At 37.3% G+C, this 15286-nt stretch overlaps 1 protein-coding gene across 1 annotated transcript in view; it reads left to right on the forward strand.

Moving 5' to 3' along the window:
• LOC145685786 (monocarboxylate transporter 14) overlaps positions 1-15286 on the forward strand; it is a 135196-nt gene that overhangs the window by 46351 nt on the left and 73559 nt on the right. Inside the window, exon 2 of the mRNA XM_081758314.1 lies at positions 10891-11270. Coding sequence (XP_081614440.1) covers positions 10901-11270 — 370 coding nt within the window. The 5' untranslated portion in view covers positions 10891-10900. The remainder of the gene's footprint in view (positions 1-10890; positions 11271-15286) is intronic.

Below are 15286 nucleotides of genomic sequence, written 5' to 3' on the forward strand. Positions count from 1 at the left end.
AATTAAAATAACGCTAATTTTACAGTAATTATGTGATATCTTCAAATAGATAAAAGATAATCGAAATGTGGAACAAGACCGCCCTACACAATATCATTTTACATGAGATACCGTTATCACGATTCACTTATCTGCTTTTGATTTCGAGCAATTTTGAAAATCGACATTTATTTTCGCGTTTCTTAACGGCTAAAAATAGAAAGCCACTAGGTGCCTTGTGATAACTGTACCTCACACAAAATAATATTGTCTAGGGCGCTCTTGTTCCACATTTCAATGATCTTTTGTCTATTTGAAGATGTCACATAATTACTGTGAAATTAGCGGTATTTTAATTTCGCCGGGATGAGGACTCTTAAGAAGGCAAATTATCACAAGGAACGTGATAGAAGTTACGACTGCAATAAAAAGAGACTATGGTTGATGATAATGTGATAGATCTTCTGTCACTATTGACAGATCACTTGCCAAAAACTGAGAAGTTTCTGTGCTCCACGGTCTTCAACAGCTCTTCATTTTTATGCACGAATTTTCTCTTTAATACCATCAATCAACTGAAACTTATTTCGCTTTATCCCTATTTTTCATTCCACTTATATCTTCTAGAACTACCCTAATTATACAATTCCTTCTCAGCTCATTTCCTAACCAGTTTTTCTTTTCCTTCTCAACTCATTTAAAGTTATTCTTTTCTCCTGTACTATTTCCTGATTCGTTTCCCATTCAATCCAGCTAATTCGCTTCATTCTTCTCTATGCTCATATTTCGAAAGCCTCCAATTTTTTTCGTCACTTTTGCGTATTGGTCAAGTTTCTGCCCCCATAGAGCATGATACTGTGCACGAATATGACTCTTTCTATTATCTCTATTCGAAAATCCACAAAACAGACATTTCTTCTTAATAAATTGCGTCTTTCGCTGTTCTTATAGCCTACTTGCTTTTATTTGCGTTCGCACTTCATGTGCTCACTAATAATACTACCCAGCTATCACGTGTGCTACATTGTCTCCTCTTACTTCTGTATTTTGGAGCATTCAGTGCACAAGGGAATCAAGTACACTTCTAGTCATTTTTCATATACGAGGGTCATTTCATAAATAATGCACACTATGGCAACACTGCGAAGTGAATGATGAAATCGAGGTAGAAATTTCGTCAGTTGAAGCTGAGGTCTTGAGGCTCTCTAGTGAACACAGTGTGACTGTGACAAGTGTTGGAAATGGAGCCGGCAGATGTCTCGAAGTAACGTGTCTCTCATTTCATTCATAACGGACAGAGTTCCATGTGAAAGAAGTGTCACAGCAGCGTATTATTGTGTATTCCTGCTGAAACTGCGCAGAAAAATGTACAAAACCCGACCTCAGAGCGGGTCCATTGATTTTCAACAATACTCACTGCCACATCATTAATACCGTGCATCAGAAGCTTCGGAAATATGGTTGAGAAATGTTACCTCATGCTCCCTAAAGTCCGGACATGAATCCACAAAACTACCACCGGACATGAATCCGGAGTTGAAACAAAGTACATGTGTATATCGATTTCCATGTTTGGAAGAGCTTTCTACTGCCGTTACTCGAACCATTCGACACCTTTCCAAAGATGGCGTCATTGATGGTATACAGAAGCTATCCGTGAGTTGGGATTCCTTCATTGCCACGAAGGGAGATTATATTGAAGATCATAAACAGATTCTTTCCAAACAATAAACGTGTAAGTCTCAAAAAATTAGTGTGCATTATTTAGGAAATGGCTTTCGTACTTCATATGTAAAATCTCTGTCTGAAGCTCCTGTCAGAGCTTGAAAGATGTATGTCCAGATATTGTAAATAACTCTTACAATGTAACTTTTCCATGTATAATACTCAAGCGTACGGTACGAAACTTTGTCAACTTTTCCATGTACTTAAGCGTACCGTACGAAATTTTGTCAACATTTCCATGTACTTAAGTGTACCGTACGAATCTTTATCAACTTTTCCATGTACTTAGACGTACGAAACTCTGTCAACTTTTCCATGTACTTAGGCATACAGTACGAGATTTCGTCAACTTTTCCATGTGTTTAGGCGTACATAAATTTTGTCACTTTTTCCCACAATTTTGGTATTTGATCTTGATTTCCTTGTGCTTTTAATACGCCATTTGATACGGTATTAAAACAGAAAATTATTACGTCGAAACAACGAAGTTAGCTGAGGACCATGGTACATGGAAATTTCCCCTTTTGCTGCAAGTGCTTTGCCAGTGAGTGATAAAATAATTATAGTAATGACGGTTTTCAAGTTATCATTATTCATTTCATTTCGTATGCATTGTCTTTCAGCCCGATATTTTTACGTCCTGTCAAGAAAGTATATCGTTGTTAGAATCTCGGTTAATATGATTCGAAACAAAATTAGAAATACGTCATTTGTTTGTGTTTCGGTATTTATGACAAAACTAATTAATGCATTGAAGTCACTGTCATGGGAAATGAGTATAAAATAAAGTTTTGCCGTTAAAAAACACCCAAAACAGTTTCAGCACACATCACTAATATCGTTAAGCAATGAATTTTCTAAAATTATCCAAGCTTGCATGCAACCCTTCGTGTGCTATTGCTTTGTGGCATATCTAATCAATAGGAGAATTTTATCTTCATGCTCTGTTGATGTGTAGTAACAAAATAAACTTGCATAAGATTTCCCATGTGTCGTACGGGAATAGAGATTACCTATCCTGGCTTTTAACACATTTAAGTCTCACGTGCCATTATGTACGTTTCCTAAACTAGCTACTAAAAACCTGTTTTCAAATGAATGTGTGTGAAGAGACTAATGTAATGTGATGGCTACTGACCATGTTGTAAAGTCGTGTTTATTTACAACTAATGAACTAATTTTTAGCTTTTACTTATTTTATAGTCTTCCATTGTCTTTGGTAGTTTCATCGTTTCCTGTTTCAAAGTCTTATTTTTAAAAATATTGTTCGTAAGTGAAGCGAAAACACCGATACATTGCACCAGACATGAAACGAGGTTGCTAATGCATTTCTAAACAACACGTTTATCCCTTTGGCCTGTTTCACATTATCCGGCGATTTGCCTGATCCGTTTCCGGCTGTTTGCCGGATCCGGTTTCGGCCCCTTTCATATTATCCGGCGTTTTGCCGTGGATGAAAAATATGCGAGCAGGGTTGCTGTGCAACTGAAGAAACAAAACTCTGTGACTCTTGTCGTGTTGTGGTGGTTGTAATGGACAGACACAAAATGTGTTTTCTGCTCGCCTTGTGAAGACACATATGAGTCTACCCTTTTTTAGAGAAGCGTTATCTTGAAGGAGATTTTTCTATACTGTTTCCACAATTAAGGGAAGACGAAGGAAAATTCTTTACTTACTTTCGTATGGGCTACAGCCTATTTCAGTTTTTTTTTTTTTTTTAAACATTATTCACTTGTACCCAAGTATATATATGAGCATGGTTGTTATGCAATTTTCGGAGTAGAAAAGGAGGAAAAAATCTCTGTTGATTCAAGTTGTCAACCTCAACTATTGTAATTCATTAGTTTTGTTAACGTAGTTGCAGTGCATTTTATTCGCTTTGTTACCAGGCGCGTAGCCAGCCCAAAAATTTAGAGGGGGCCCGGTAGAAGTTAGGAGGGGCCCCACCCAATCATAGTATACTTAATCACCATATTATATTTCATTTGCAAGCCTACCGTGAAACTTTTAGGGGGCCAGCCAAAGTTTAGTGGGACCGGCCCCCTAGCCCCCCGTGGATACGGGCCTGTTTGTTACCGAAATAAGAGAACATGCCACATACAGAAAAGATGTGCACTTTTTATTAGAGAAGCGGTATTTTGGAAGATATTTTTCTATACTGTTTCCACAATTGATAAACTTGGGCAAAATTGCGGCCCGGTTCTGGATATTTAAAATACCGTTCCGGTATTCAACTGTTGTGACTGAGAAAACCAGGCTAAACTCCTCTCGGGATAGTCAACCGTTGAGGTCTATCCGAGAATCTCAAGCCAACATTCAGCCACTGACCCCAAGACTGATCTGTAGGCATTATTATTATTATTATTACTAACTGTTATGCCCGTTCTTCGCACGGGTCAGATAAAATATCAATGTCAACAAACTGAACAATGAGAGAACTAAGAAACATTTCTAAAATTAGATACATTTTGTGTGAATATATATCCAACAACGTACGTGTTTTCATTGGGAAGGCCGATGGGGGCTGAATTTGAACGCAAACACTATCGGGAGTATCAATATACATCTGAGCGACCTCGATAAATATGAATTCGACACAAATATTGGTCATTTTCTACTACTTTTACATGTCCCGGTAAACGCCCCCTGAGACCCCTCCCTGGTTCGAATTGTGAAAAAATCAACTCTGGTCTTCAGCCGATACCGCAAAAACTATGAATGTGACACTAACATCTGTCATTTTCTACTACTTTTACATAGAAAGTAAACACCTCTGTGATCCTCTGGTTCCAATTTTGAAAAAAAAAAAAACAACGTCTCTGGCTCCCAGTCGACGGGGGCTGTATTTGGAAGTCAACGCCTTGGGTGTATCACCATTCATCTCAGCGACAGCGAAAACTATTGATTTGACACTAATATCGGTCATTTTCGATTATTTTTACATGTCTCGCAATTCTCCACCCCGGTGACTCCCAGCCCGCATACAATGGTGGCTGAAAATGAAATGAAATCTTTAAATTTTACGTCCCACGTTTATGCCGGTTAGGCTAAAGGAGACGGTGATGATGAGAGATGAGTGAAATGGTGGAATGAAGAAAGTGGGAGGAAACGGGAGAACCCCGAGAAAACCCACGAGCACGGTGTTTGTCCACCACAAAGTCCACACGGCGTGAGCTGGGATCGAACAAGGGACCCCAAGCACCGGAGGTGAACGCTCTACCACTGAGCCACCGCACCCCCCACAATGGTGGCTGAATTTGAAAATCATCGCTAATGAAAGTATCACCATTTATCTAAGAGATCGCGAAAACTGAATTTCACTCTAATATCGGTTATTGTGGATTATTTTTTACATGTCTCGGTGATCTCCTGGCCCAAGTTCCTTAGCTGATGTGGACTAAATGTGAAAGTAAACGCTATTTGAGTTTCACCATTGAGCTCAGTGACCCCGAAAGCTATGGATTTGACATTAATATCGGTCATTTTCGATTATTTTTACATTTCTCGAAATTCCTCCCTCCCCTCTGGTGACCCCCGGCCCGCATACAAATGGTGGCTGAAGTCATCGCTAATGGTAGTGTTACCATTGATCTCAGCGACCGCGAAAACTGTGGATTTGACACTAATATCGGTCATTTTCTACTACTTTTACATGTCCTGGTAAACCCTGAGACCTACTGGCTCGAAATTTGAAAAAGCGCATCGGCTTGATCTGGAGCCTGGACCAAGGTACCCGTGACCAAATTTTGGTAACTTTCGGTCCACTCGTATGGTCCCCAGGCCGCACAAAGACAGACAGACAGACACATAAACTCTTTATTTTATTTATATTAGATTATTATTATTATTATTATTATTATTATTATTATTATTATTATTATTATTATTATTATTATTATTATTATTATTATACTATTTCGGGTTTATTCTTTTGTTTTAAGCGTTCCTACTATTGACTTGGTCTCTTTAAAGCACTGCTGCTCTAGTCCCTGAATTCAGAGAACTATTCAAGAAATTACAGCCAGATAATTATAAAATATATAAAGTACGGTATATTTATCAAATATCACATCATGAATTATCTCTTCTTGCTTTGCGTAGCAAAATAGTACATAAATATATAGCAAAAGACTGTCTTGCTGAAATATTTGATAGCGTATATTTCAATTTTGGGTCACCACAAATTTATAGTGCTACCCGGACATCTCCCAACCTTCTATTACATAGAAAAATAATAATTTATATTGATTTCGACACTTCGGTAGTATTGGTCGTTTTCAATTAATTTTACATATCATCTTTCCCCATATATTGTATGTACAGGTTTGGTTAATTACTCCAGATGTACTGGGCTAGAACATAACCACATACACGAACACACTTCACACACACACAAAACCACACGCTCCCATATTATAGCAGCCACTTTCTACTCTTTCCTGGCAACACTTGCTTCCTCCGCCAACACCCATCCGGTAGTTTGCCGCGTATATGTGAAGACCTTCATTGCTTGTAATGTCCCGCTTGGCTATACACGGCGATTTGCCGCGCCGGATTCTAGCAGGAAGATCCGGCTGTTTTTGCTCGCCGAATAAATGTCCGGCGACCGCCGCACATATGTGAAGAGATTCATTGCTTGCAATGTCTTTCTACCTCGTCCGGCAATTCGCTGGAAACGGATCCGGCAAATCGCCAGATAATGTGAAAGGGACATTTTATTTCCCTCTTCTCACCAAATCTCTCTTTCTTTGTTGTTGTGTGCGTATGTGTAGTATAAAAACATTGCACTGAAAGGTATATCAAAGAATAAACGTGTGAGAAACACAGAAATGTAAGTGAAAGTTTTTTTCTTATGACGGATCGTCAAAACGCAATCAACCGATCCCATAAAACTTGTTGTATAGATGCAGGAGGTAATACTGAGCCCAAACAGTGTTTTGTTAAATCTTTTTGTACGATCTGTGTTGAAAATAATTGCATTATTTTCAGTATGGAAGGACTAACAAATATGCAATTATATTTTAAATAGTGAAGATATGATACCTTCGTTAAGAAATGTCACATTGGGACATATTGGAACTCAAGTAGTAGAAATCGTAAATTCATTATTAAATCCTGCAATAATCCAGTAGAGCTGATATGTCAAATGCTTCTTGGTCATGGGGTCTGTCCGAGTCACTGAGTCCCCCTGGCTCACCGGCTCTGACCGGGTCTGAGAAGCAAATCCGGACTAAAGTTGGGACCCAAATCATCGAATAGACCCCGTGACTCCATGACCTATTACATCCCTGGGATATATCAACCAGTCTGTTACGAGTAGAGTACTTAAAAGCGAATAATACGTTCAAGCGAATTGACATAGAAAAGAAAAAGACGTTAATAAAACACATGAAGTTTATGATATCTTATTGATTAAGGTCTGCGCGGATATGCTATATCATATCCTCATTCATAGTGCGTCTGAAACATCTATCCGCATCTGCAGATCCTCAGCCATCCTCCACAGGTAATACAACAGACAGTGACGGATCCAGAAGGTAAAATCGGGGGGCGGCCAGAATCCAGACTATAATAGGTATCATAAGTTGCTATACACTTTCAAAAATACATAAATAATGGCTTCAATTATTTTTGTTAAACAAAAATTGGTGGGCCGAGCTCCCCCCGGGGGTTCCGGGCTAAATCCGCCACTGACAACACAATAAAACGGAATAATTCTACAATATTAGCGTTTGACGGAGGAAAATTGTCCAAAGATGAAGCATATACCAATCGATCGACCTTATTCAGCTGAACAAAATGATATGAGTGAGTTTAAAAACTCATGCGTAGTTTTCGAGATAATCGAGGAAAACCAATTACAATAGGAAGTCGAAAATCCGAACTAATTGGGACCACAGCTAGTTCTGATTTTCAAATTGTTCAGATTTTCGAAAATGACCAAGAAAATGTCATTTAGGCTTAAATATTTAACAAGAGATGTTCCCGTCTTCTTCAAAGAGAATAATTAATGGAAACGATAAATAATAACAACTTTGTATTACGTTTTATTTGATTTTCGAAAAAAAAAAAATCTCACACGGAAGGGTCCCACAAGTTGTCGCTAAATTCTGATTGCCATATAACACATCTGATAGAGCATCAGGAGAAATGAACATGAGCAAAATTTAAGGTGCTATGGACCAGAAGGATAAGAGCTAGGGGGCTTCAAAATTTGAATATCCAAAGAATTATATCATAGAATTATGTACGTTTAAAGTAAATATCTTGAAAACCGTTAAACCAATCAAAACAAAAGTTACACAATATAAGAACAAAATGCTCTATAGAAAACTATAAAAGTGTTGCCATAGATGAAGCAGTGTTGCCAATTCAGCATAAAAATATTTTGTTCGAGCAGTGTCACAAAATTTTGATGCATTTGAAAAACGAAATTGAGTAATGAAATATTTACGTCCTGTGCCAGCTCCGAAGCTATATAGGAGTGCAAAGTGGGATCCGAATCACTATGAAAGGGAAACATAACAATGAAATGTAAGGTGAAAAGTACAACAAAAACATGTCCGAGGCGGGATTGGAATCCGCAATGCATAATATGTCGGTTGTCTAGCCTTGTAGACCATACGGCTATCATGGCCGACTAGAAACGAAATGAGGCAGTAACAAAATAATTATATTTCCAATGTGAATATGGTAATATTACAGTATTCAAACATAAGGATATGGTATGTAGGAGAGGAAGTAAAAGAATATGTCACTTAACACGAAAGACACAAACCAAGAAAGTACTCTTTCAAATATTGATAAGATAACATGAAGAACCAGTTTAAAGAATTAGAAAACACGCGTTTCTTTCCTCGCATGTATCATTCATTTCTTTCCTCGCGAGTTGCCTGCTTATTCATCGGGGCTACAGACTGCAAAATCTTCACTTTTTTTCTAATGCACTCATTTATTACCCTTTGCTCCCACATATCAAACTTCTCCATTGTACATTTTCAGTACATGTAGCTCCAACAGTGTGCAACATTGTGCCACTACACTTCACTGTTATGTTTAGTGATAATAGTGCATTTTAAATCTGTGCACACTTGTATATAATGCTATTTATAAGAAAATATTTTTATGCTGAGTTGGCAACACTGCTTCATCTATGGCAATACTGGTTGTGGTTTTCGATAGGGGATTTTGTTCTCATTATATTGTGCATCTTTTGTTTTGGATGCTTTAACGGTTTTCAAGATATTTACTTTATGCGTACATAATTCCATGATATAGATTTTTGGCAATTCAAATTTTGAAGCCCCCTAGCTCCTATCCTTCTGGTTCATAGCATCTTAAATTTTGTTCATGTTCATTTCTCCTGATGCTCTATCAGACGTGCTATGTGGCAATCAGATTTTAGCGACAACTTGTGGGACCCTCCCGTGTTAGTTTTCAACACGCCCGCAACCAGCCACAGAGGTTTGGGGGTGCATGAATATGTTAGGGGGGGTCAAGTCGCCAAAAATTATCTTACAAATATCTAAATTGTGTTTTTTGAATTAATAATAGAAATTTGTATTGAGGCCTGGAAGCCACGAAAAGTTTAGGAGGCAGGCCCCCCTCTAGTTGTGGGCCTGGTTTTCAAAACAATTTCATTCTTCATTTTCCGAAGAAAATCGATTTTTCATTGTTTTTCCAAAACATCGACGTTTTCTTTTTTCAAAAATATGTTCCTTTCTCATTTTTCGAAAAAGCTAATTTTTCGTTTCCTGTTTTTGGAGAAGTTTTATTTTTAAAAAAATACTTTTATCAAATACTGAATTTTTGATAATTATATGCAACAAAAAATTATGGTTTTAATATAAATAAATTTTTATGTACATCAGTGGTCTCTGGTGCTAGAGGTTGCAGTAGCTCTGTGGTTAATCGTTCACCTCTTGTGATTGGGGTCTCTGGTTCGATCCCAGCTTGTGTCAAGTTTACTTTGACCAATACCACATGCGTAGGTTTTCCCGGGGGTTCTCTCTCAACTTTTTAATTCTACAATTTCATTCTCATCATCACCTTCTTCTTTAGCCTATACAATAGAACGCCCATAACACAATCGTTGGATATTTTCTTTTTCTTTTTTTGGTAGCTAAATAGTACATTTCGTTCTAAGTGAAGAGGGTTTTCGATTACTATCTTTTTCAGCCTTGTGCCAGGTATCTCTCTGGAAGAGGGAACCACTCTTTCCTTATCTCCATTAAATGGGTCGAGGACAAATCAGCTAGAATCCAATGAATTGATAGTATTATTCTTGTAGCAGTTCTCTTTTTGGAATAAAGGCGGAGGCCGCTAAAAATGAAATAAATCTACTCTCCTTTATTAGCTACGCATTCTCCCACTGTGATACAGGCGACCAGTATTGCCAGATCTGAAGATTAAAAATAGCGAGGTTGTGCTCCAAAAGTAGCGAATTTGTGGTTAAAAAAAATTAATGTGTTATTTTGCTACTACACACTTTTACTAATACTGTATATACTGTATATATACAGAGAGAGAGAGAGACATAGATATAGGCGCGGATCCAAGGGAGGCTATAGGAGCTCCCCTTGACGCTCAGGTGTGCACTGGATAAAATGGACTTCAATCCTGCTTTACTTCAATCCTGCAAGCTGCAAACTATTGTTGAGCCCCCCCCTTGATCATATCCTGGATCCGCCACTATATATATATATATTGGTAAAAGTGTGTAGTAGCAAAATAACTCGTTTTTATGTTTGGGCCACAAATAGCTCAAATCCAGTACTTTTGGAGCACAACCTCGCTATTTTGCTCCAATTATTTATATATATATATATATATATAATGGAAACATCTAATCCGTTCTTGTTCAGTCAGTCGTTCTTTCAGAAAAAAAAATGTTCCAGGTGGGAGGGCCCTGCTGGTACTATTCTATTTAATATTATATTATAAATGTATTATTTTGGTCTCATCCGGGGGGGGGGGGGGTACACTCTCAGAGCTCTTTGATTTTCCTTTCACGTGAACTTTTTATTCTCAGCACTTCTGGCACATGCATTTGATTTCTATTTGTATTTAGTATAAGGATAGATATGAGTAAAAATGAGGTGAGATTGAATTTTTCTTGTCCTAAAATACAAATATTGAGATGCTAAGTTTACAGTTGTCTTTAATGAACGTTTGTTCTCTTTTCAGATAACGTAGAATGCAACAGAAGTTAAGCGCTTCCAATCTCCCAGAGGAAAGCGAAGACGGGGACAAAGACGAGAAACCGGGATTTTACATCGGGGATGCTCCACAGGAAGAAGGACCGGAAGGTGGGGGTGGAGGAGGAGGGGGTGATGTTCCTGGGGAATACCTTGAAGAGTATGAAGAGGAGCCTGGTCTTGTGGTGCCCCCTGACGGCGGATGGGGATGGGTCATTGTTGCCGCCTCTTTTTGTTGCAACCTAGTTGTTGACGGAATCATCTTCTCTTTTGGTGTGTTTCTTGGGGATATCACAGACGCGTTCGGTGCAAGCAAATCGAACACTGCTTGGATCGGGTCCTTGTTGTCTGGATTCTATTTACTTGTGGGTGAGTATCCTGAAATCTATATTTTGCTTAAAAAGGCACAAATTGTCCATAATTCGAACATAAAATTCTTAAAATAATTTACGAATTCCCAATAAAGAATAAAACCATTTTTACAGTAACACAACTCGTAGTATAGTGTAGTAAAACATCTCAGTAGCGGACACAGATAAATGATTATTTGTCTGTATGTGAGAAGTTTCCGTTAGAGAAAGGATACACAAATGTAGACTACCCACAGCACATGTGGTAATTATATTCAGTATACAGTAAATATATTGATTATAAATGCAAATTTAAGCTAATATCGAAGAACTATACTCACGTCAGCGTTCGAATGGCTGGAGGAATGAGAAAGAAATCCCGCCTCCGTAAATAAACAGAAGTATCGATGGAGGATGTGTTTATATGGGTATGTACTACAAAATATAATACTTGTCTGATAATTTTAATCTTAAGCACAAGGTATATCTTTATAAAAATCCCTTAATTCGCTAACTGTATTAAAAGTAATAGTAACCCCAAAAATAACCCAACATAATTATTATTATTATTATTATTATTATTATTATTATTATTATTATTATTATTATTATTATTATTATTATTATTATTATTATTATTATTATTATTATTAAATACTGATAATATAAACAGTACTAACCAATCATGACAGTTTCTGATTTTTTGTGAGGGAAGGGAAGTTTGCAATAGTTATATGCAGTGTAATCCTGAGAACACAGTGAAATTTGCTTGTCACTGCCTGGATCAGTTCAAGATTTATTTTCAAACTCCAAAAAATATTTTCGGTGCTATCTAAGGATGACCAGAACCGTTTCCTGGTGGAACCGGTTTTCGGCTCTGAACGGATCCGATTCTAGAAGATCTGGTTCTGGAACTGGTTCCCAAGATCCGGTTTCGAAACCGGGTTTTCGGACCCATGCCTAGAACCGATCTCGAAACCGGTTCTGAAAACGGGATCTCCGAAAACCGGTTCCTCGAACCAGTTCTGCCGGAACCGGAATTTTGTGGCCATCCCTAGTGCTCTCGTATACTGTATGTATGAGTTGACAATAACCCTTGTCTGCTATGAAGAAGTTTCTAAAACGCTGAGGGGTAAAAGAATGTTCGCGTCCGTATCACAGAGTATCCATAAAAGAAGGGTCTTCTCCCATAATAATACATATATTTCTGCCGAAACACTCTTATATCCATATTTTGGAGGCGTACACTATTGAGGGCTGTCCGTTGAGGAAGGTTTTACGGTACGCAACTTGGCAAACGAAAATGATAGGTCAAGTACTATTCGGTATCAGTTTGGAGTTTTATTAACTGAAAATCGAACTTGGTAGGGGTTCCATAGACAGCTTTGTAATATTGGAGAAGGGGGTATGGGTGCCCACAGTGGGGGCAAGAGAGGCAATTACCCCTTCTTGAATTTTTGAAAGAAGCTCACTGTTTCGAAATATATGCCAAAACTTAACCCATTACAATATTTAATATACTCGTGTTTACTGTAGTTAATTGAGTTAAGAAATATATGTCAATAATAACTGTTTTACATGAAATCTTATGTGCATAAAGGTCTGAACTAAAAGCTCGAAACTTACATGGTTTCAAGGGAACAATGCCACAGCCCACAGAACTACGAACACAGTACGTTACTTGTGGAGCTTATTATTAAAACGTCTCCTGTCTTTTTTTTTTTTTTTTTTTTTTTTTTTGAAAATCGTGATATCAATATGCACGGAATCATCGAATAATTATTTACATCTTTGCACTTTTATTTCTGGTCAAAACGTCTCTTGTCCACTGTAAAATGGCGGACGCCTTAAAGCAATAATGTTTCGAAGCAAAACGTCCTATGTCCATTTCCACTTGAACACGATTCTTGCTGTTTTATTTCAAACTGTCTCTTGTCTATGGATTTTTCTCAGCAATTATTTGACACAAAAGTGCATTAATTATTGGTTTCTAGAATATTTAAGGGATATTTAAGTCCAAAAACTAGTTGGTTGGTACCTTTGGCTCAACCGAGATAATTGACAAAAGATTTGTGCGATAACTTTATATTTTATGGTGATTACATTGTTGAGGTCTTATCAACCATATTGTTCCACTTATTTCTTAGTAAAATTGGTGCTTGAAGTTTGAAAGCACTTACAAGACTTATTTGTCAGACGTCTGTGGAGTATCGTAGTTCATTTTCATAGGTATGAGTGGTAATCAAGAAGAAGAAAATAATTCCGAATTTTCATTATTTTGTATCAAATTCTCTCTTGTCCGATAGATTTGCTTTCAAAACGTCCTTTGTCCATTTTTTAGTTTCAAAATGTCTCTTGTCCAAATTAAATACCTTTATTATTCATTACTTGTGTCTTGAATAATGGAATTTGTTTATAAAATATGGCAATAAAGAATTTCTACACCAAATCTTACAATATTTAATAACCTTTTAAAATAATTATTAGTTTTTTTTTTTTTTTTCGATTTGCCAAAATGTTTGTTGGATGGACAAGGGACGTTTTGATAATAAGCTCCACATTTGGAAGAGTGTTTTCCAGGACAAGTAATGTCAAAGGGCTTATGGCTATCGCGATCTCCAGATTTATCGTCTGCACATTTCTTCTTGTGAGGTTATCTTGAGGATTCTTTCTACAATAATTATACGCACAAGATTTCGAAATTGAAAGACCATATTTGTTGCTGTATTGGTAACATCTAGCAGATAAAGCTAACAATTGTGTTCAGAACATGGTTCGTTGTCCAATTGTGTGAAAAACAAAATGGCAGTCACTAGGAATGGTATCGAGACGAGACGAGACGAGACTTTGTACAGTCTCGGTCTCGTCTCGGTTTTAAAATAGCTGTCTCGGTCTCGGTCTCGTCTCGAGTCAAAAATCGCCGTCTCGGTCTCGGTCTCGTCTCGCTCAACAAATGCTTGTCTCGATCTCGGTCTCGGTCTCGAGGGCCAAATCTCGGTCTCGTCTCGGTCTCGTCTCGAAAGTCTCGAAATAAAAAGATGAAATTAAAATTGTAAAAGCATTATTATTGTAAAGTCTGTCATTTCTGGTTCTTATTTTTGGCCTTAAAGTATGGTGTACGTCTTCAGAGCTAATTTGCTAGCGCTGATGCCTTCCATGCGTGTGTTCCAGTTCCAATCATCAGTGGGTATATCATATCTGGGATAAAACCCTAATAGTAACCCATATTTCACTTTCAGAAAAAGACTTTCTCATATGGCCTCAGTACTGCCTATACAATTAAATTCTACTAAATTAACTTCAGTACTATGCAGTAGTTTATTTCCTTCCTTAGAATAAGAATTGTTCAATACATTCTAACGGATAACGCAACACATAGCAGCATGAATGTATTTAATCGTACCGAAATTGAAATTTTACAATTTCTCATTTATTATCCAATACATTCTGTTTTGTCTGTCATTTTAAAAACATAATATAACGTTCATTATCTGAACAAATAGGGTAAATTATTAATACAATATATTTTGTTTAAAATTGATCAAATGCTTTATTACCGTTTCACATCTACGTGTTTAATTGACACCTTATAACACGAAATTCCTGAACTTTGTGGTGGGAGCTATGGCACTCATCTTTGCTATATGTGGCCTCGGGTTGCATCACGAAACAAGTTAGATTCCAAGTCAGATGTTTCGCATAGTTCGCGTCTAAATTTAAGTACATTCTGTTTCTTATACAAGTTCCTAAAGTTGTAATGCATTACATACGCATACGTATATCCACTGCCGTAATAGATTAAGCTTATTCCTGAGCTCTTAGCGGTGCATGTGATATTGATTCGAGTAAACCAATCGTGCGTTCATTACGTTGAAATTTTATATTGATTGAAAATTACTTGCGAAACATGAACATACATATTATATAAGTAAATAGGTAATTCGAGCTAGCTCTATCTATTTTCTCTCTCTCGCCAAAACAAGTGATTCTTAACTTTCTAGTTTTCTTTTGTATTCATTTTCGTAGTTTTGCAGT

This window comes from Thermobia domestica, chromosome 5 (assembly GCF_964235325.1).
Source record: "Thermobia domestica chromosome 5, izTheDome1.hap1.1, whole genome shotgun sequence".
Lineage (NCBI taxonomy): Eukaryota > Metazoa > Arthropoda > Insecta > Zygentoma > Lepismatidae > Thermobia > Thermobia domestica.